Raw genomic sequence first — 23,153 nt, 5'->3', positions numbered from 1 at the left:
GTTATAAAATTATTGATGTAGTTTTGAGTCAATATTAGTTTATTGAATATTATATTTGAATACATTTCAGGTATGTACATAATATTAGTTTCACATCTGAGATCTGTATTTAATGAACTGTACACAATTTCATACCCTTTTAGAACACATGATGTGAATGTTTCTGTCCATTTTCAATAATACACAATTCTTCAAAGATACTTATAGCTGTAAAACATATTTTACAGCCTTATTTTATTTAATGTACACTTTTGTCTTATAGGGTTATCTTTTCCCTGTAATACCTGTATATTTTAAGCTTTTATCTGTTAGTTCATATTCTTCACTGTATGTCTGTATGCTAAAAGAAACATGTTTTACAATGTTACAATCAAACATTCACTGAAACAAATTAAATCGTTGTATATTTACAATTGTTTTATTAAAACAGTTCTAATATGACACTTTTCAATAACTTTCAGACAGCCACTCTCCATTTCAATTTCAATATCATAGCAGTGAACCCATAAATAAAACGACAGAATACGAAAATGACAGAACTTCAGCTGAAAAGGGGGAAACGGATACAGCACATAGAGAAAACTTTGTACTGGAAACTGATGATGAAGAGGAAAGTGAGCCTCATTTCCAACACAAAAATAAAAGGTTTAGCCATGACACTCTTCAAGACCACTGTTGGAACAAAGACAAGCACACAATTCCACCACCCGATGAGGAGAACATAAAAGGAGTTAAAATAACGACGTCAGTGACAATAGATGATCAAGAACTGTTGACGTCTGGAAAAATAATCTTCCAGCAGTCCCATGAACCCACAGATAGAGAAAAAATCAACAAGACAGTGACAGTCACCACCACCAAAGTGAAGTATACTGTTTCTAACTTGAAGGTGGAAATTAAAGAAGTGCTCCATTCAGATGACCCAGATGTAAAGTCTACTTTTACAGTCAAAAACAAAGAAGGGAAGAGAACAAAAACTTGTGTTAGCAGTCAATGGAATAAATGTCCTTCTCCTAACAATGATGTGCACAATCAGCCCTGCTCAGTTAATACAAATATAAATTCTACAATACAGAGCCAAGACAACAGAAACCAGAAAAGACATAACTTTAATCTTAGTATCACTGAGATAAATACAAACTTTGCAGAGACTGCAAAGAATTCCATCGAGTGTGAGGAGGACACAGAATGGTATAAAGGCTGCTGTGAAGATCTAAATAATAATAAGTACAGGTTACATAATCATCAACTACACAGGGACTACAATGACATAGACTACCAAGAAACGGAGGGCTCTTGTAGTCTTTATACATTGTCTGACTGCAGTCTTCACTGGACGGAACACTCAGCTCCTGAGACACTATGCAAAGAGGTAGTATCAGAGATTCCTCCACCTCATGAGTTTGCAGACGAAGATGAGACGTTAATAGATGACCTCACAGGGGACATGGCTTCATGTGAGATTGGAAACTGCTATCACTCAGGAAACCAGGCAGAAGCAGCTACTGCTCTGGGTGGATTTACATCTTTTGAGGGCACTAGATACGTTTTTGACACCAAATGCCAAGACTCTTTGGATAGTGAACAGAGTCCTAATGCAGAAAATCTATCTGAATGTGATAACTACGACCCCTTATTGATGGGACCCAAAATGCCAATGAGTAGGTCCAGTTTTACAAAACATTTTATCCATAATCATGAAGGGAAAACTTGGATGAGAAATAACAGCATTGCCATTTTAGAAAGCAAGCCTATTTCATCCTGTTACTTTGAACAACAGTCTAAGAGAAGAAAGACATTCCCAGAAACTGCAGATTGTTCCAACAAAATGCAAGACAGCTTGCCATTGTACAGAGAATCTATTTCTTCCGGCACACTTTCCTCGTTTTTTATGAAAACACTTCCCCTTCAGTCAGGAAGATCAGGGAGGTTTTATTTGGAGGATGAGAGACCTTTTAAGTTTTGTGCAGAACGCCGGAAGTCTTCAGAGAATGGCACATGTCATAACCCAGGAAGGAGTGCATTCAGTATCCATAAAGCATTTCCTTTAAACCCTTCCTTGTCAGGGAAAAGCAAGAACCCGTTTTATCCTTCTGAGTCTGAGGAGAGCACAGATGAGGTTTTTGCAAAATTTGGACATCATTTCCATGAGGAATGCAAAGAAGATGAAGAAACTGTCATTCTAGAATCAAATTCTGAGATGAATTCATGCAAAGATATAGTAGATGGAGACTGTTACCGTATCGGAACTATAGAGCAGGGTGAGTTCACTGAGAGCGGCTTTGATGAAGAGATGGTCGATGTCGATGATCATAATCTTGAACTTTCTGGGGATTTCCATATTACAAGAAAGGATTTACTTATCCATGTCACACCACCTTCCCGAAGCTCCTCCATTGAATATATTAGTGATAAAAGCCATGTCAGCACTCCACTTAATGGACTTGAGGATATCACAGAGATACCTGAATCTAATCTGCATGAGAAAGAGAATCCTGACCTTGAACCAAAGAAAAGACGAGGTTCAGTGATGACAGTTATCATAGGAGACTCTGAGCAGAGATTTATTCAAAATGACAATAAACCTCAAGAGACGTCGGTTCCTGAGAGGAATCACAGAGACAGCTTAAGTACAGTTTATAACTTTCCATCAGTGTCCCCCATTTTAGATGTGGATGAGATGGAGGCGGACAGCAATGGTGATTCACATGTTGAAGTGAAATTGTCCTGCCAGAGCTCTCTTGCACTTGAAACAAGCATGTCAAACCAGGCCCTCGCTGAGGTTTTAGAAGAGCAGGTATCCACGGGACCAGCTGAAGGAAGTCAGGAGATATCCACAAATACAATAACACTGAAACAGACCTCTGAGCAGTGCGATGTAAGCCCTTTGGAGGAAGATCTGAAAGAAAATGAGAAAACTGAAAAAGAGGACACTATGACTGTGCCAGAGACATGTGGTCCCAGTTCTGATTTATGCAAGAAAAAGCTGCAAAAAGAAGATTCAGCTGAGAAGCCAAGTGGCCCAAAATGTAAGTGTTTTTTTTTTCTGATTGGGAACTTTCCACCCAGTTCTAATTAATTCTGATGGTATTTTACAATAATTTATGATTATATAAAATGTTGAAAATTAAATTTCAGATATAAAGATATTTATTAATTTGTTAAATATTAATATATATATATATTTCAGATTAAAGGTCCATTCCTTCACAAAGAACAGGATTTCTTTGGGGGACTCTTAGCAAGTCAAAAAAGGACAAAATTGTTTATACTATAATATGTTGTTTGGTATGATGCTTTGTCATAAATAATGGTTTCTAATGGTTACCTAGAACATAATAAAGTTTAGGAGGCCATTTGGTCCATCTGGTCCATTTGGTAGTTAGTAGCTTATTGATCCAAGGATCTCCTCCAGCTGTCTCTTGAAGGAAGCCAAAGTATCAAGTGCATATGGTTAGCACTGTAGATTGTTCCATACTCCTACAATCCACTGGGCAAAGAAGTGCCTGATGTTCTCATTTTTAAATGACATCCTCTTCCACTTATGCCCTCTGGTTGGTGTTTCACTGTCTATTCAGTGAATACTTGTATCAGGTTCCTTCATAATGTTCTGTGTTAAGTTGTAAAGATCACCCTGTCAGTATAGTTCAACCTCTTAAGCCCCAGAATATATCTGGTTACTCTTTACCAAGTTGATTCTAGATCAGCAGTATCTTTTTCTGTAACATAGTGACCAATATTTTACACACTATTCTAAATGAGATCTAATCAATGCAGGCTACAATTGTAATATAACATTCCTGGATTTCCATTGTTTATTATTGATTTCATAGTCTAAAATTTTAGCTTCTTTATTGCGTTCACACATTGTCTGGAAGATGTAAAGAATGTCAAACAATGTAAACAATTCAGTTTTTGTCATTGTCCATTTATAGTTTGTTTTTACTGCCTGTATGCAAATTCCTGCACTTGTCTACATTAAACATCAACTGTCAGATTTATTCCCATTCTTAAAATTGTATCTAAATATGGGTGTTTCTAGCAGTCATTTAAATTTAATAATTTCCTGTCTTCCTTTTTAAAAGCACAATTCAAAATAAGCTTTTTGTAATACTGTATATGATAAATACATGGTAATTTAAATAAATGTTAAATGTTAAAAAAAAATCTGAAAAATTATAAAAAATTAATTATCTGTTAAAGCTGGTTAATCTGTCTGTTGAACATGCAAATGTTTCTTTTTTAAAATACTGAATATTTCAGTTTAAATATGTCTTTCTTGGCATAACTCTAACGTAATTCTGGTGAAACTCTAACGTAATTCTATTCCCATATTATAAAGATTTTCCAGGCTCATCTTGAAAGTATAATTCCCTACAATAACATAATTACAGCTTCGTTAGTTAGAAACACCTGGTGTCCGGTGTATTTCAGCACCCCAAGATAAGAAAACAGAGGTCAGAAAGCACCTGAAGCCACCTGCAGACCCGGTGCTGAAAGACACACGAGCTGCAGAGAGTGTCCAGGAAGATGAATCTGATCACTGGGCCAAGAGGCGCAAGCTGTTCAAGGAGAGTAAGCAGTGGAGTTCAGCCGGCGGGAGCTCAATCACCAGCAACATCACTGAAGAATCAGGTTAGTCCAGTTCCCAGACAGTCAGGGGCTGAGCAGACCACCCACAGTCAGCACCAAGAACTCATCATCAGAGCGCAAAGGAAGCAGCCTCACAGTAAAAACATACACTGTACCTCCCCTGCGGGCGACCCAGGAGGGATTTAGATCTACCGTGAAGACTCCAGAAATTTCAGCATTTTGAGGACATCCTGCAAATGTCTGGGATTTACAGATGCTGTGTCAATGCAGTATGCAAATCTCACTAATTATTTTATAGGATAATGTTTGTGGTTTTAAGTATGTTGTGGTGAAACCTGTTAACTTACTGTGACAATTATTTAATAATTAGAAGTATCTATTTTATATAGCACCATTGATTTCTGTTAGCTATCTTTGCCCCATATGTTGACATAGTAGACTATTAAAAACATCAGTAATGCTTTCTTTCAATGAGGTTAAAAGACTCATAGAAGTTCCTGAAATATGCACTGCTATGAAAATATCAGTATTGTATCAATACTTATAAACTACAAGAAAGGTATTGCTATAGATTATTTTTTACATATTGCAAGCATAATATTGGACCTAAAATCTTATAACCAAATTTCAAGTTAGAATTCATGTAATGTATATACAGTATACAACAGAATCAGATGCTACAGTCATTAAGATAGCATTTTAGCTTCTTATCTTGCATCTTATATTCACATGTATGTCTTACATATTATACCCTATGGTTCTTTCTGCAATCCGATCTAGACCACTTTGCTTATGGTAAATCAAACATTCATTTTTATAATAATATGCAACTAATTAGCTGCATACAGCATGAACAAGCAGACTAGGGTCTCATCTCATTTGTAAACCTTCTCACATCCTTACTTTTGTAATTTGAAAATAAATTAACTGAGATGCCATTTGCATGATGTACAGCATTGCACGAAAGTTTATGAAAATTACTGAATACCCTTATTTTCACCTTTATATCCAGTTGTCGGGCTGTATTTGCTCTGCTTTAAGGAATTTTCAGTATAAGATAACCTTGGTTTCTATGCTATGTACTGTATTGTATGCCTTGAGAAACCCATTAGGTAATTCTTGCCTACTGAAAATGTACAGCTGTGAAGATGTTAAAGAGCATAGTCTTGCTGTTAAGGGTCAGATAATGCTGGAATACACATGACATCAAGATCTCCTCAGAGCAGACTCCTTTAAGATATACCTAACAGCAGAAATTTTTGCCTAAAATCCCCGAACAGTCAATTGCTCTTCTTTATTTCATAAGCACAAAAGCTGATACAGTGATGACTGACGTACTGTATAGTAAGTGGCTGAAATCTGCATTTTTTTTTCTTTTTAATTCATACAAAAAAAAACCCACAAAATATACAAACAGGTGAGAAATTCAAATGAGTCACATGGCTTTCAACCACTCATCCGATTCAGGGTCACAGTGGCCCAAAGCCTGCCCTGGTAAGCACTGGGCACAAGGCGGGATACACACTGGACAGGACACCAGTCCGTCACAGGTCAGACACATTCACACTCACTGCAGGGACAGTTTTTATAGAAGCCAAGTAATGTCTTTGGACTGTGGGAAGAACCCGGAGGAAACCCATGCAAACACAGAAAGAACATACAAACTCCATGCTGATAGTACCCCAGAAATTGAACCCAGGACTCCAGCTATAACCACTGTACCACTATGCTACCCCATATTCAAAAGAATTTCCCCCCAAAATGGTAGAAGTATCCAATTACTGTATTTCCGCAATGCTTCCACATATACAGAATGCTATAAATTTCTGCCCTTTCAATCAAATTAGACTCTACATAATTGTCACGCCCCACACTCTCCCTCGCAAACGACGTTACATTCCCGGAACCTCTGCTTCCCAATCTCATCCCTGATTGAACCCAGCACATTCTCACATGCATCAGATTCCTCAAATTCTCACTCCCTAACCAATCATCCAATCACACCCCTTTCCTTTCAGTATTTAAACCCCCTTCGCACACCTTCCCACGCTCACTATTGAGAAGCCTATCTTAGTATTCTCCAGTGCGTGTTTCCTAACCTTTTTGACTGATCTCCCGTTACGAATCTTCTGCTTCTGCCTCTTGACCTCGCCTTCTGGATTTTGCCTTTGAATTGTTTGACTATCTCTTGTTACCGGACCCTTTGCCTCCCTTATCGACCCTGCCTTTGGATTTTGTCTTTTGGATTGTCCCTTTGCTACTCTGTGTCCTGTGGGATTCCGGTCACGCATAAGGATCCTCCTATTCCACGTATTGGTTCCCTGACAATAATAAAGTAAACCAGACTGGATGTGATGCATCATTACAAAAAAGTTACCTTCCAAGTACAAGTGGGCTCGTTTTATTTTCAGTATACATTTTAATTTTTGTATTTCATTTTTGATATACAAGGAGTCACTTTATTATCACAGGATTCTATAATTATACTGTGTACATTTTCCAGATTTTATCAGGGAGAATGTGTCCCAAAACATAACTGAAGGGAACGCTTTTTAAATGTTGTAGTCGCAAAATTGCTACAATATATTGTATTCCTTCTATCAAAATTAATTTCTAATCTAAAAAGAGGATATTTCACATTCATTTAAATTGACAAAAATGTTCTGCTCTTCTTATGATGTCCTATTCGGTTAAATTATAAATGATCTGTACATAATTAGTGAATACTCAGGGTCAGTCAAAATGCCGTTGACAACTTTGACAGTTTATTACAAATTAATTACTGTGACAAAAAAGGTTTCAAACCAAAGCATGAATATCAAAGTTTCTAACAGTTACCTTACAATCCTTTGCCATCTGTGGAGGAGAAAGCAAAACTTTAGTAAAATAATTGGCATTTATACTTGCCAACAACATTTTGACTAACCCTGTATGAATACTGTAGGAGTATTTATTCTGAAATTATTTAAACTGCTATTATTGCAAACAGAGGTCATTCAACTCATTGCGTGACTTGTCAAATGAATATTCTGCACCTAAAATAATTTGGGATTGCCATAGCTAAGGGGGGTGAATATTGATGCAGTTAACATATTTTAGGTTTAGATTTTTCTCTGTACTTTTTTCTGTTCTATAACTACAGTATATACTATATATCCATTATTTATTTCTCCCATAGAAGTGTTCAGTTTGAGCATTTACGTTTTGATTAAAAATATGTATACAACATTTGTGAGTTGACACGATGGGACACCTCTGTGGTTGATTCCAGTGAACTCAGAGGACACTCGCTCAGTGGATCTGGCAGCGCGGGAGAATGAAGACAAGGGCTTTTACACAGAGACCTTCCATTCAGCCTCCTGGATCTACAGAGGAGACGATGTCAGCCCAAATGACAGCCCCAGGTGTCTAAGCAAGAGGCCTCGGCCTGTAGCAAGTATGGACAAAACTGACTTCGCTTTTAGAAAGTTAAGCTACTGTAGATATTTCTACTAGAGTTACAGAATACTTTCTACAAACGCTTTTGTCCTCAATTATTATATTACAATGATCATCAGGATCGTAAGAGTCAATAAGTATTAATGTAGGCATATTGATTAAATAACATCATATAATATACATTTGTGAAATTTTGAACAGGCCACTGAGTACTTAGTGGAATGATACTTCTGGTTATGAAAATGTTTTGTATTTCTGATACTTATTACTTCACTGTTTAAAGAATATACAATAATATTTATATTTATGTGTAAAATCCTGTGGAAATAGTAAAGCCAGTATTATCTGCCATGCATCGTTCAAGAACTGTAGAATGGTATTTATTCATCATTCCACTAGTCTCTTCCTCTGCTCAGTTACACAACCCCATTTGTACAGTAATTCATTTCAGACATCCTTATATCTCTGTAGCATGTCCAAAGTACTGCTCGTGGCCTAACTGATTTCATATTTTGATACACCTGTAGTTCGAGAGAGAACTGTGAGAATCACAAAAGGAATGGGAGACTATCCTTGGGGATTCAGAATCCAGTTCTCGAAGCCTATCTTGGTCACAGAAGTTGACACAAGTAAGTATATTCTGTCAGGTGCCCTTCATTGAAGAGAAAAGGAAAATCATATTAAATATCAACAAATTGTTAATGTAGGAGGAATGTTAAGACGTAGATCCAATATCATTGTTAATTCCAAAGACAACGACAAGTCATTTTTTAAAATGAATTTACAATAACAGTGCTACATGTTCATTAATTTAAAGATCAAATCTGTAAATTGCTACAGTATAAGGGGAATGGAGAAATTTGTTCTAGCTTTGTTCCCTGAAAATGTAGAAAATTAGTGTCTCACTAACAACAAAATATTGTGTGTAAATGACTAATTTAAATAAGTATTTAAGTTATGAGTGGTGGTATTATAATACAATATTATAGAACTTTTGTAGCTTTAAACTATTCAAATTTTATATCAAAGAGTGTCAAATCTGGCAGTGTTATTTTTAAAATACTTCCAGTTTATGTCTTCTAATGCGGAGTCCTAATGTGGGGACCATTGCAAGTTATACAAATCTGTTACTTTGTTCAGAAGAAGATAATATTTTTTTTATTATGTTTAAATTATTTATGTAGTAGGTGGAGGTCTCGAGTGAAATGCCAGTAACTTTCTGAGTGTCAACATAAATACGGCCACAGGGTGGAGCCGTTTAAACATCTGATACTCATTGTCCTATTTGCCTTTTTATCTTACAAAAAGCCAACCTTTTCTCTTCAGATTTACTGATTGTTTTATGTTTAGTTTTATTGAAAAGGTGAGATGAAGTTTTAAATCAAAAATAAAGGTAGCACCTTACCTATGCTATAGCACAAAGAATCCAGGTGTAGCACATTTGGGCTTTTACGGCTCTACACGTTAACAGCCTGCAGTGAAGTCCATTACATAAGTGGCTTCCGATGGGTTCCGACTTTGAGCATTCCCTCTATTCCCGAACCTGTCCTCAAACCCTCAGTGCTGTTTGTGTTTGTAAACCTGTGACCTTGAGTGTGTCTGCATTGGTTTCAGATGGAGCCGCGGAGGAGGCGGGCCTCCTGGTGGGAGACATCGTGATGACCGTGAATGGAACAGATGTCACCAGTGTCCCACACTCTGAAGCAGCCGATCTGGCCCGCCAAGGTAAAATAGCCCAGATCTTCAGTAGTGGTGCTGCAGGGCTTGGTTTTCGGTTGTGTAATCTTCTTCACTGTACAACTGTGTTTAGGAATTGGGAAACACAAACCATTTACTGTATATCTTAAGGTGAGATTTATAAATACATGTAGTGCCATGCACATAACTGTATAGGTGTGTTTTTGACTGTACAGCTGTGCTATGAGGCTTCTTTGGAGCTTAGTATTGCCCAGAGATCACCAGCTGCTGGTAGTCTGTGTGTGCTGACAGCTTAATAAGCACTCTAGTCCTTTTGCTGATAAGGTCATGAGGTTCCCTTCAGAAACAGCAGCTATATTTTGAATCCTTGGCTGAGACTGTCTACCTACCAAAGATATGAAGTGCCATCAGCAGCAGGAGTCCACTTAGTCCAGTGCTGTATAACTCTATTTATTCACCTTGCTTCAGCAAACACAATGGTTGTCACACTTACTTGAGCTCATCACCTACTGCATAACCCAATATCACCTATATTGTATATAGTCCTATTTCACTGGTCAAAGTTATGCTATAATTATGAGCCCAGAAAAGAGTGAAATACACTTTTCATATAAAAAACAGAATTAGAATTACCTTTTGATAGTTATGAAACAGTGACAAATAGTATTTATACATTTCAATTTATTTAACCTATGATTAGTGTTAAGTTCTGACTGTTTTTGAAAACAACATACATTAACATGAACGCAGCCCCTTAATACAAGAATTAAACATACAATACCCCATTGCACTCTTGATTTGTGCAGCCAAGTGAATATTTTCTTAAATTAGCTTCAAATCTGGAAATCTATCTATACAGTGCATGGTAAAGTCAATGTCATCAGATATTTAAAAATAATAGGGCAGCACAGTGGTTTGGCAATTAGCTTAGCTGCCTCACGACTCTTGGATCCTATTTTAAGATCTGGTCTGGATCACCTCCTGTGTAGAGAGACCTGGTTGACCCAAATCGTGCACCTGAACTAATTTATGAATTTACCATTGCAAATGCTTGGAATTTGTGTTTTTATGGCCTTTTAACTTAATTCATCTATAAAAGTATTCATGCTCAACATTCTTTCATTTGTAACTCAACAAAATGTAAAATTTGAAGGGTTGAATGCTTTTACAAGGCTCTGTACCAAGTTTAACATAATGTTCAAATTCCTGGCCATTTTTTGCTATTGTTGATTTCATGTGTGAATTTCTAAAACTTTTATTTTTTCTCTATATACTATTATGGTGTTTGACCTGTTCCTATTTTCACTTTCTCTGCAGGGCCAGACACTCTCACCTTAGTGATCGGTTCTGACATCAGCAGATGCCCCAACACCCCCAGACCAGCGTGTCGGGGATATCTGCACAAGCGCACGCAGTCAGGGTTCCTGAAGGGCTGGAGAAAGAGGTGGTTTGTGCTGAAGCATGATGGTTGTCTTTACTACTACAAAAATAAAAAGGTATGCAAGATAATGTCAAAACCAAAAACATACAATTCATAATTTGTTAAACAGCTTATAGTGATACAGTCATAGTGAGTTGCTTTTCTAGGTGTAAGGAATTTTGAATGTTATTGTTAAAGTTTACAAATGTCAGGTGAAAGACTAACTGGTATGCCACTAGGTGGCAATGTGTATTAGTTATTGCAATCACACACCTTCACAACTGGTGGTGTTGCTTCGATGTGGTCAGAACTCCATTTTATGTTGTTCTGATTGTTGGACTTTTTTGAAAATAATAGCTATAAATCCGCTAATTTGTGTCATTAGCATATTCCAGTGTCACCTCATTTCAAATAATGACCCAAGAGACTAAAGAAAATAATGACACAACTCAAAGTACAACAGGCTGTAAAAGTTGGAATGGTAATTTTTGTGAAACAGGTGTTTATTTGTAAGAGTGTGAGTGTTTTATGTGTAATTAAATTATTCTCTCATCTGTCTGTTTTATCTTTCTTTTTGTAAGTCAGTTACAATCAAAGTAGAGCAGACCGACTATGTTAACTATAAATTGTATTTCTGTTGTATTTCTGTTGCCCAGGATGAAGGGAAGTGTCGAGCCCTGGAGTCAATGAAGTTAGAAGGGGCTGAAGTGGGGCCTGATACTAGCCTTGGAAAACCATTTGTGTTCAAGTGTTGCCCTGTCTCTGGGAACCGAGTTTACTACTACTGTGCAACATCAAACCAAGAAATGAAAAGGTAAAGATGAGATATCTAAAGATAATCATGATTAATCACTTATAAAACAGAGAGAGCTGTGCCCAGTAATGTCACCTTACTTCGGATTCTTATTAATTTTGCTGATGAACAAAGTCCAAAAGGTCATAACTGCGGCTCTATGCATCTGGAGTGTTGCTCTGTAAGAAGGTGTCTGTTATTTTCGCTGTTTCAGGTGGCTGGAGGCAATGGAAAGAGCTGTCCACCCTATCACTCAGGTACAGTTTCATGCACAACTTTACTATCTTCCACTATTTTCCCATGAACACAGCTACTTAAAGCTGTGTTCATTAGTTAGTCTACTGTATATGAGTGCCCCTGGCTAATTTGTTTGTTTGCAAAATGAGGTTTACAGTATATTATATTAAGTCTTCATTTAAATTGGACAATTAGGAAATAAAGCAAATTTGTGCCTGTTTTCTTACATTCCAAGGCTTAGGGTCTCCAGATAATAAGCCAGAGCTGACAGTAGCCTTAAAGAGACTAAAATGAGTATTAACAGTACAAATGTATTCTGTATTGGGTGACATGTAGTGTGTCCAGCTTGATGTACAGTATATGATGTATCTTGTAGAACAGGCCTAACACCGTTCCGTGAAAAGGCCTCATGGATTTATCTATGTTGAAAAATAAACCTTTACTAACACTTTGTTCATGAAAAATTATTTTGATATTTGGCTTGCAAGACGTATTTCTAAAACTACTGAAGACCTACAGTAGAATGAAGCAGTTTGTTTAGAACACACTTAATGCAGCAGTGTTGTTTCTATAGTGCTCATGGTAAACGGATAGCCCTGAATGGTGTCTCAACTTTGCTTTGCACGTTTCTAACTGCTTCACCCTTACTCATGTTCCCCTTCTCTTTTTAAAGAGCCACACCTTTGTTATAGTGTAATTTAAATCTGAAGCTGTGTGCCTTGTGGCATGCATCATAATGTTCACAAGTACATACCTATTTCTTGTTTGATAGATGTTGCATCACCGGTTTTAAAAGGGGTCACGAGCTCCAGTTCTCTACAGCCTTATGATACCCTTTGTAATATCTTCCCCAAAGAGTTTAAATAGTATATGAATATTCCTGATATAAATACATTGTATTTCTCAAGTATTTCAGTATATTATTTAACATTATAAATGTTTAATGCAAATTATTTCATAATACAGCAGTTTCTTCTTTGACTGTCTACTGTTTAAAAACAGGGCAATTATTCAGAACTAAGAGAAATACTGTGGACTTGTGTGCATTAAGTTTTGTAGTTAATTTTGAGAAAGGATCCTTGTAAAAACCTTACAGTACTAATCCTTTTCTCTTTTTCATCATCATCACAGATCTGATAATCTAGTCTCCTTACCTTGATTCTTCAGATTTCATAGGTGTCTTATGTCACTGTCTTAGTAAAATATCCTTCTTTCAGCTAATTCAAGAGGGACCTTATATATAGCTCTGGACAACAGTCTTGATGTAGCATCTCATTGGAGCAATATTTCATTTTTACCACAGGGGGTCCTTGTACTCCTTCGTACAAAAAGACTTTCTTCTAAGAAAAGCAAAATAGGACACAGAGAAAGACTTAGACATTGCATCACTTTCACGTAAGGTGGAGAAAAAACAGTTTATTAAAAAAAAATCAGTGGACAAATATCTACTTTATTTGAAAATTATTTTACTAAGAAAACACAAAAGGATCTGTTTAGCCTCTGGAAAAAATTATCAGAAAGGGCATCTTAAAAATGAAGCAGTTGTGTACAGTTGGTGCACAGATTTTCGAATACATGAACAGATATATTAGCAGCAGTCTACAGCTCAGAACATTGATTTCAAAATCTACTTGTCAATTTTTAAGGACTTGTCAGACTCTTCCTGGCTTTCTGCCTCCCCTAATTAACTTATTTGTTGCCTTTTCCTCTATATACTATGCAGTTACTTTACTGTGCCAACATTTCAATGTGTACAGTTTGTATCATGATGTGCAGTACCATACATCTTTGTTTACCATGATTCAACATTTATTTCATTGAAACGTGTTGCATGTTACTCTGTCTATAGCATATTATGCCACTGTACACTTGTACTTAATTGCTACATTCTCTTGACTTTGTTTTGTACATAGATTGTCACAGTACATCAGCAAGGTACTGTAGCAATATGTGGAGCATGTATCATGAACATTTTGCTGCAGCCTCCTCTGAAAATTAAATATTTTTGACAAGAAAATGATTATGTCTTGGTTTCGGTATTATTTACCAACAATAGATTGCACATGTAAAATAGAATAGTTATGTATCTGGGTGATGCTGCAAAAAAAAGTGCTTCTTTCCTTTTTGATGACTGTAGTTGAAAGCCTTATAATCCACATAATAGAAGGTTTACAAATAAGTGGTTAAAACTGGGGCAGTTGTTGCCAGAGTGATACTTAAGACACTGCTAATACTGTTTTCTCTTGTAGAATCATGTGTGGGTGGATGTCTCTCGACATAATGCCAGCCTTCCCCCGCTGGCTATCAAAAATCCTGAATGCCTTGGCCTTCTTCATCAAATGGACAAAAACAAGGATGTGTGGGTGCAGCACTACTGCATATTAAAAGATGGATGTCTCTATTTCTATACTGGCATTCGTTCAACTCATGCTTTAGGTTTGTATTCGAAATGCAAAATGTTTCCACTGTAGAAAATGCCAGCAAATGAACCAAATACAAAGCTGATTGTTCCAGAACAGTTATAGCAATACACCTCGATCTTTTTGGTACTCAGATGGAATACATCAAAGGAAGTTCTTTGTAGTCCAGTTGTTACTGAATAGAGTGTTAGTAGACCAGTAGGTGGCACTAGTCCCACTATACCAAAACATTTCAAAATCATTATCATTATCCCAATCTATTGACAAGTATGTGTGGTGCCATATATGGTATTGCCTCTGAGTCAGTTATTGAACTGATTTGGATAGTGTGGACATAAAATACTGTATCTGTGTTGCTGAAGATATTCTGAAGATATTTTGATAGAATCTGCAGTGCCCTTATCAGGCTGAAGCCAGTTTGCCTTGAGTACGTTTTATCATAGAGTCCCCTTTATAGTTTGGCATAATGTGGCAAAAGACAATGACATTTTTAGAAATAACCTATATAAAAGATCCAAAACCTAAGCAAGATCAGGTCTAGTCCATACTGGGAAAGAAGATCTCTATGGTGGTGTTACGGGACCAGTTGGTGGCCTCTTTGCATTACACCAGCATTTCTAAAAATCACTACACTCCAGTATGCTAAGCCAGGGCACCGTGCTGCAGGAAGTGTCACTCCTTTATTTTTTCATAAGAGTTTAACCCTACTGCCATGTCATCTACCTAAAAGTTCTCCCCAAAATTCAATTGGTTCACTTCAAACTCTCACTTCTCCAGTAAGGTTACTGGCTCTAAGTGGCACTGTAGGTACTGTAGTTCAGTGGTGGATGAAGCTGGTACCCTCCTGTATGTAAGATTATGATCCTCTGAAATGAAAACCAGTGCCAAACAGTATATACATGTCATCAATAATAATTTTAAAATATATTTATATTTTTCACGTCTTTTACTTTTTCTAAATGTATAACACTTTACTGCACATCAATGGAACTAACTAAATTTTTCACAAGTTAAATCTTCCACGCCAGTAAGGATCCAGAAATTACTCAACTGCCTGGAAACCTCAGTGATTTAATTTATTATCATGGTTATTTACTTAATACTGCTGATGTAAGCATTAACCTTTCTGTGCACTTCCTTACTCTGCACTTCTCTCTTACTACAGGAGGAATCTACTTGCATGGTTACATTGTGAGTGAACAGCCATTTGGATCCAGAAGGTCTACTATTGAACTGAAGCCCCCTTCAGAAGAATTTAAAACCTTCTACCTCTCTGCAGAGAATGCAGCCGAAAACAAACGGTTAGAAAAGTTTTGGTAATTAGCAGGGATACCACCTTTAAAACATAAAAAAAAAAATCCTAAAAACGTACACTTTCACTATGGAGATGTGCGTGCTGATTAAAAGCATAATTCCAGAGAAAGAGAAAAATCAAATTAATACAGAGGAATCTCTTTCCTATCTAGACACATATGACAGGCAAACAACATATACTCTAATAATCTCCGTAATTACAAGCTATTAATCTACAAATTTAGAAAGCATATGCTTAACATTTAGGGATGTATAATCTTATTTTATGTGCTTAGGAAAATGAAGCTACTGTATACAGTAAGGCCATATTCTGCTGCATTAAAATGCCCTACAGAGAGTTTTAATAATCATTTTTATAATGTTATTGAATACTGAAGAGCACTTTTATAATAAGTTTCCATTCATGGATAATAAATTGAAATTGAAAATTGAATTACTTTTCTACTTTGTTTTCTCAGCTGGATCTTAGCGCTAAGAGCCTCGATAAACAAATGGCTGCCTTTACATCAGGCTATCCAAGACTTCATGAATCGCCCACCTGAAGAAACCAGAATGTGAACATGAACAGCAGACCACACTTTTCACACAGCTAATGCTGCTTTCTTCAAGTGCATTGTCTCCTCAAGGTTCTTGTTTAGACTGAGACACATTACCTTTCGGCTTTATAGAACAAAACTGTAGATTTTATACAAATGTATTTGTCTCATATAAAATACTTTAGTTGTAAAAGTATTCCACATACTATAATTCATACATCTGGTACAAGTATCACCTAATGTCAGTTTCCTGTTTTTATATATTTTTTATTGATGTGACAGTCTATACTTTAATTTGGGTAGTTAATTTCAATTTAAAAAATTAAACACCTCAAATGTTAAAAATATGAAAATATATAGGTTAATATATTAATAATGTATTTTACATACAAGAATCTACTTATCCTTCTAGGAAACATTTTATAATACTTTTACTGTATGTGTTTTTTTAATAAATAGTGTTTATCCATTTTCACTCCTATTACCAGTCTTTTTGGTAGTTTGTGAACAAATATCAAAAGTATAAATTGGTGTACAACATAAATTATTCAAAATTGCTCATTTATTTAAACTTGATAGAACATTCTAAAAAATAAATCCTTAAAAATAATCTAAAAAAATAAATGTTGAGATCTACTCCCTAAAATATTTTGCCTGGATTAATCCAAAACTCTGACCCACTCTTCCACTGTTAATTCTAAGCATCTACAGTGAAACTTTTCTATTGCTTAAAGCCTCTATAATGTAAGTCTACTCAGTAAAAAAAAAGATGTAATTTGTGATTGGTAGAATTGCCAAAGTTTTATTTTAATCCTTCAAAAAACCCTATTTTTATTACCTTATGAGGTAATTCCAGATGCTGATGAGAGTATTATTACTACGCTACTATAGGTAGTAATCACAGCTGGAAATCTGCTGGTATTAGTCACACCATGTACTGTGAGGTACAGTTCAGTAAGTATGCTATTAACCTATTGTAGCCAGAATTATATCATTCTGCAACTCACAACTGGCAACCCATGTAAGTTAAGCAGGTGTGAGCCCGGTCAGTACCTGGATGGTAGACCACCTGGGAAAGCTAAGGTTGCTGCTGGAAGTGGTGTTAGTGGGACCAGTAGGGGGTTGCTCACATTGCGGTCCATGTGGGTCCTAATGCCCCAGTATAGTGAAGGGGACACTTAACTGTTAAAAGGCACCATCCTTCAGATGAGATGTAAAACCGAGGTCCTGACTATCTGTGGTCATTAAAAATACCAGAGCGTTTCTCAAAAAAAGTAGAGGTTTTACCATGTTGTCCTGGTCACATTTCCCCTTGGCCTTTACCAAGCATACCCTCCCCATCTATGAATTGGCATCATCACTTTGTTTTCCTCCCCACTGATGTGTGGGTGAGCGTTCTGGTGCAGTTTGGCTACATTGCATCATCCAGGTGGGGCTGCACATTGGTGGTGGAGGAGGGGAGTCCCCATTACCTGTAAAGCACTTTGAGAGGAGTGTCCAGAAAAGCGCTATGCGTGGAAGTGTGAGGCATTATTATTAGCTTACCATGGAAAGCCCTACTTCTTCAAATGCTTAAGTGGAAGTCAAAGTTCACAAATGTAAATTTCAGGGATGTAAATTTATTATAAGCACATCCTAAACTTGTTCACTTGAGGCATAGACATGACATACCATACCTGCTATTAGTTGAGACGTAGTGTTCCACTTTTAATTCTTCTACTCCTCTAAATCTTCCTCTCACCTCTTGAGTTTGCCACATATCCTCAACCACAGAGTGGATTTTTTTTTTAGTTATGGAATATCATAACGTTAAAATACCTGTACATAAAACATGAATCATCAACTGTTGTGCTACTAACTGGGTCTACCTGTACAGGTATGTGGTCTGAGTTGAGGCTGATTGAAGGCATTGCTTGTTTACACCTGTTTTATGTCATACAGTAACTTGGGTGGACCCAGGGTATTGTTACCTGCTTTACACCTGTGATCTAACTGGTTTTTCCAGGAGCCTGTGAGCCTACAGTGTTGTCTGTAAGATCTATTGTACATTTGTCCTCCCTCAGATGCACTAGCATTATTACTGGAATTTACAACACAAATTACTGTAGATAGATGCACATTTTCGAGGAAGCATGTTCATTGTCTTCATTTTGCCTATGCTGAAGGTACAAATTTGCAATTCCTAATTGGGGGTGAGGTAGGAAATATATTTCTTAATTCACAAAAATGTTTTAAAACACTTTATAGCTATTAAGAATAACAGTTGGGGTCAGGAACTGTTTATTAATCTACAATATTTCCAGCTGGTAGAGTTCAAATATTAATACAAAAGATTCTACTCTAGCTACTGTAGGCAAATAAAATGAAAACAACATTATATTCAATGTAAACTCAATCATGTTTCATGAAGCCTTCATGTATGAAATTTAATTACTTAAGCTTAAGCTGCTGCACTGTAGAAACCTTAGTCAATTTTAAAGAAAGAAGACAGCTTGGATTTAAGGTCATCCTTTCACCCCTGAGGATCCACGGTACAGTACAGTATATACTTACTGTCTGGTGACTCAGACATGTTCTTTACACAGTGCTTGGGAAAAATAGTATCTATAGAAAAAGAAAATAAAATATTAGCCCAGGTGAAGAACAAATTGCAATTAGTTATGTATAATATATCTTATATTATGTATCTGGAATGTGGACACTCAAAGAAATAAGATATTGCAATTTTTTCCCCATTTTTTTGTGATATCTTGACTTACAGGCACTGCCAGAATATGAATCATTGGCTGAGATGTGAAACGAACCCAGAATGTTTTCTCTATAAAATGTACCACATTAGTGCTTTGTAGCAGCAAGCGTATTAACAAACTACTGAATTAAATCTTGTATTTTAATAAGGCCTCTTTGTGGCCTCAGCTACAGAACAGCCTTAGTGTGCCTTTTGGTGATTAGAGTTAATAGAAAACCCATGTGTAAAAAACTTAGAATCCTATCCAAGGTCTTCCACAGAACCAGACTTTATGACTACTTAACAGGCCCTTGTTGTGACTAATCACTGAAGGTAATATAGTTGGATTTTCAATGACATGCTTTAATATAGTCATATTCAGAAGTAGCAGTTACACCCAACAGCAAATCAAATTTCTTCTCACTCATCTAGACCTCAGTTCAACTTGGTGCATGAACTTCTAAAATCTAGTTAATCTGAACACTATTGTAACTAAGGTACAACGAACGACTCTGTGGGAGATTCCTTCCTATTTAAAGAACATGGTTATTCACTCTTTCACTGAGAACCAGCTCACACCAGTTTATGCCTTCTTTACTCTGCTCACCTTCCACGCTTCATTAGACCCATACAGTAATGGCACAGATTGAAAAGAATGGTTTTGAGGGCACCAGGTGTCAAGGACTTGGTAAAGTAAGGGTGTTGCATTTGTTTTTTCTTTTCTTACTCTTCACATTGATCCAAGACCCTTGCTCAGACATTCATTAATTACCACACAGCTCAGAGGTGACGTGGGGTTTGTGAGACAGGCTTAACCGTGCCTGTAACAGGGAGGGGAAACTCTAGAACAGGGTGCAAAGTGATAATGCATTGTTACACCTGGCCATCAACAGGTAATGTACTGTATGTACAGACAGTTTCTCAAAGAGCCCTGAGCACTTTGCTCTGCCCACACCCAAAACATCAAAGGAACCCTTCCACCCCTCCTGAGAATGAGTCACAGCCACAGCCAGAAGAGTAACTACACTCTACTGCCCACTAGTGGCACTATCATTAAATCGAATCTACTACATTCTGTCCCCCTTAACCCTGGCATTTATTTTTTAATAATATTTCTCTCACCAGAAAGCCACCTGCATCCAAATCCATCCTAACTGTTACACCCCTTTACCCATAGACACCTGGGCTTGTAACAATATGGTCACTTAAACATTGGGTTACACTTCTTAAAAGCCTTTCTGAAAGGAAAAGTTTTGAGTCTAGATTTTAAAAGCACTCAGAATAGGTGACATTCTGGTATCCTTGGGGATAGAATTCCAGAGATCCGGGGTAAAGCAAGAGAAGGCCCTGTCACCCTTAGAATATAAATACGTTTGGGGTACATACTGAAGACCAGAGATGGACAAATGGACAATTTTGAAGTCGACTCTAAACCTAATCAGAGGCAAGTGCAAGGTCAGGATTTCAGCTGCCAAATTATGAACATTGTGGAAGCTGATAAATATGAATTTCAAATGTCTCCTGAAAAATAGCTGGACTGGATGACCTGCCAAATTGTTAACGATTGTTCATAAACAATTCCTTGTGAGTGTTCATTGTGATCTGTCTATTTGATTCCTCATCAAGCACAATCTGCTGATGTGTGACTCATATCTAATTTTGTGAATTTGTCTCCACCTGTGAAATCTGCCGGCACATTTTCCATTTTTGGAAATGGATACCTTTCCAGTTTGAAAAGCCAATTTACTATCAGCTTGGAATCATCACAAATCCTTACTGACTTGTCTGGTTTAAGTACAGAAGCTATGGGAGCGGCCTATTCTGCAAATTTCACCACCTCAATAATGTTTTTTCTCTGAAGACTGTCTAGCTCTTCTTCTACCTTTGTCTTCATAGTGTAAGGCACTGCCCTTGGTTTAAAAAAAATCTAGGTGGAGTCTCTTTGTCTATGTATATTTTGCTGGAGGCCTTGTAACATTCCCAGTTCCTCTGAATGCTTTTGCATTGGTCTGGAACCTACTGCAGGGTGAATTTGTTGTTTCCACTAATCTTATTTACTGTTCCTCAATCTAAACTCAATTCTCTTATCCAGCCACAGCCCACCATGTTGGATCCCTGTCCTGTCACTAACACTACAGGCAACTACTACTTTACATCTTCATTGGACAACATGGTGTAACACTTGAGCTGCCCCCAGTATACAGTATACAGTACACTATTTTACCTGTATAGGATTTTTTAACTGCAGGGAACAATTCTGATGTTCTGGAAGTTGTGGATTGTTCTACAGTGTAGCATATTCTGGCTTGTTCACTAGGGTGACACTGCTCCCAATGTGGACTTAAAAATTATCCACAGATTTTCTTCTAATTGTACTGTGATGGGAATTACCTTTGAAATAGTTGGTTCCATCATGCTGTAAGTGGTGAGCACATCCTCTTAATTCCAATTAATGAAATTTTGTTGCTGCTAGTACCGTATGTACAATATACAGCAAGATTAGCACAGGTAAGCATTAATGGGTTAATTTAAATTTAATACTGTACTGATTTGTCTAACAACCACATATAGCTGTTGTGCTGTAAGGATTCACTGTGTTCCCATCAGAATGTCTAGTAATAAGAAGAAAACATTTAAAAAGTGATGATGCCTAGAGACCATGACACAGTGGTGCCTTCTGTAGTACACCAACTGACAACTCAGTAGTATTGGTACAATACCAATGGTATTGAAAGTTTTGAATCCCACATAATGCCAATTCAGTTTCTCACTAGTTACATCATGAAGACTGTAAACATTCAAAATAGATGCATAACTTTGAGCCCCAAGTCCATCAACAGAATGTGTAGTGAAACCATTTATCCTCCCTGATTAGAGAATGTTCTTTATCAACTACCTCCTGCCCAACACTTTTACTAAGCTATTATTTTCTAAAAATGTCCAACATTCTCAAATGTTTGGACACATAACTGAAGAAATTGCAAAAAATGGAAGACCATTCATAAAACCCTCCCTGGACATGCTCATAATATGGCAAATAATTTCAATCTTTATGTGCAATTTAAATCACAAATGTAATTTCTGACTGGGTAACAGCTTAATAAAGAAATCAGAATCCAACAGCAGAAGCACTTCGATGATTTAAAGCAGATGGGCTATTGAAAAAACATATTTTCCTTTCTGGTAGGTTAGTTAGTATTCAAATTTAACATCTGAAGCTCAGTTTGAGTTTGCAAGGTCTGTTATTTAACTTCTGTCAATCCACCCACATGCCTGATTATCTGGAGACAAACAATAACAACAGATACTCCAGTGCTCTAAGCTGCTTTCTGGTAAATGCACTATGGATTTGTTGGTAATCTGCTTTCTTTTCAAAAGCACCATAAAGGAAATAGGGAGAGATGTATCCACAAGAGGCTCTATAACTGCAATTCCATTTCTAATGTCTTGTAACATGTTGTTCAAGCAGCATTTTTTTTTTAAATAGCAAATGAAAATCTTTGGCTACTGGGCTTTGTTCAATGAAAAACAGTTACATTCCAGATGGTTTCTGTGCAGTTGATAAATCTGTTTTTTTTTTTTGGAATAACATGACCTACTGTACATTATATCTGATCTCACTTGCTTGGTTAATGGCTTAATCTATCAGGGAAAATTTAATTGTTTAATTTTTTTATTACTATACTGGTATGATTACCAGTAATGACAGGACTAACTAAAAAATAAGCACAATTCATTCTTACTGTTTACTGAGTCCCAATGATTTGTTTTCATCCACAGAATGGAAGGAATCATGCAGAATTAAAACATACTTTCAAGGTCGGATCCGTCACAAAACATCTCCATCTAAATAAAGCAACAGTTACCTAACACTTGGGAAAGCCTTCTTGTAAATAAATAAAATGGACAAGCTTTTAATCTGCCAAGTTATACAAGAGAAGTCGATTGACAAATGAAATCTGTGAAGCTTGCAATG

The 23,153-nt window shown here is 36.7% G+C and overlaps 1 protein-coding gene and 1 long non-coding RNA gene across 2 annotated transcripts in view; one reads left to right on the top strand and one right to left on the bottom strand.

Moving 5' to 3' along the window:
* Positions 1–16,865, top strand: part of pdzph1 (PDZ and pleckstrin homology domains 1) — a 23,002-nt gene extending 6,137 nt beyond the window's left edge. The window contains exons 3-13 of the mRNA XM_015365983.2: positions 462–3,029; positions 4,435–4,635; positions 7,865–8,029; positions 8,559–8,660; positions 9,646–9,756; positions 11,047–11,225; positions 11,806–11,963; positions 12,157–12,199; positions 14,429–14,615; positions 15,765–15,900; positions 16,372–16,865. Of these exons, the coding sequence (XP_015221469.2) occupies positions 462–3,029; positions 4,435–4,635; positions 7,865–8,029; positions 8,559–8,660; positions 9,646–9,756; positions 11,047–11,225; positions 11,806–11,963; positions 12,157–12,199; positions 14,429–14,615; positions 15,765–15,900; positions 16,372–16,471 (3,950 nt within the window). The 3' untranslated portion in view covers positions 16,472–16,865. The remainder of the gene's footprint in view (positions 1–461; positions 3,030–4,434; positions 4,636–7,864; positions 8,030–8,558; positions 8,661–9,645; positions 9,757–11,046; positions 11,226–11,805; positions 11,964–12,156; positions 12,200–14,428; positions 14,616–15,764; positions 15,901–16,371) is intronic.
* On the bottom strand, positions 9,734–23,153 carry LOC107079746 (uncharacterized). Its single transcript, XR_001480660.2, has 6 exons — positions 22,921–23,153; positions 19,003–19,053; positions 18,126–18,267; positions 13,334–13,519; positions 11,063–11,209; positions 9,734–9,831 (listed from the first exon to the last, which is right to left on the bottom strand). It is a non-coding gene; the product is annotated as an uncharacterized lncRNA (long non-coding RNA).

The sequence above is a fragment of the Lepisosteus oculatus genome, chromosome 3 (genome assembly GCF_040954835.1).
Source record: "Lepisosteus oculatus isolate fLepOcu1 chromosome 3, fLepOcu1.hap2, whole genome shotgun sequence".
Lineage (NCBI taxonomy): Eukaryota > Metazoa > Chordata > Actinopteri > Semionotiformes > Lepisosteidae > Lepisosteus > Lepisosteus oculatus.
The sequence above is the reverse complement of the archived record's forward strand: the minus strand, read 5'-3'. Positions and strand labels throughout refer to the sequence as shown.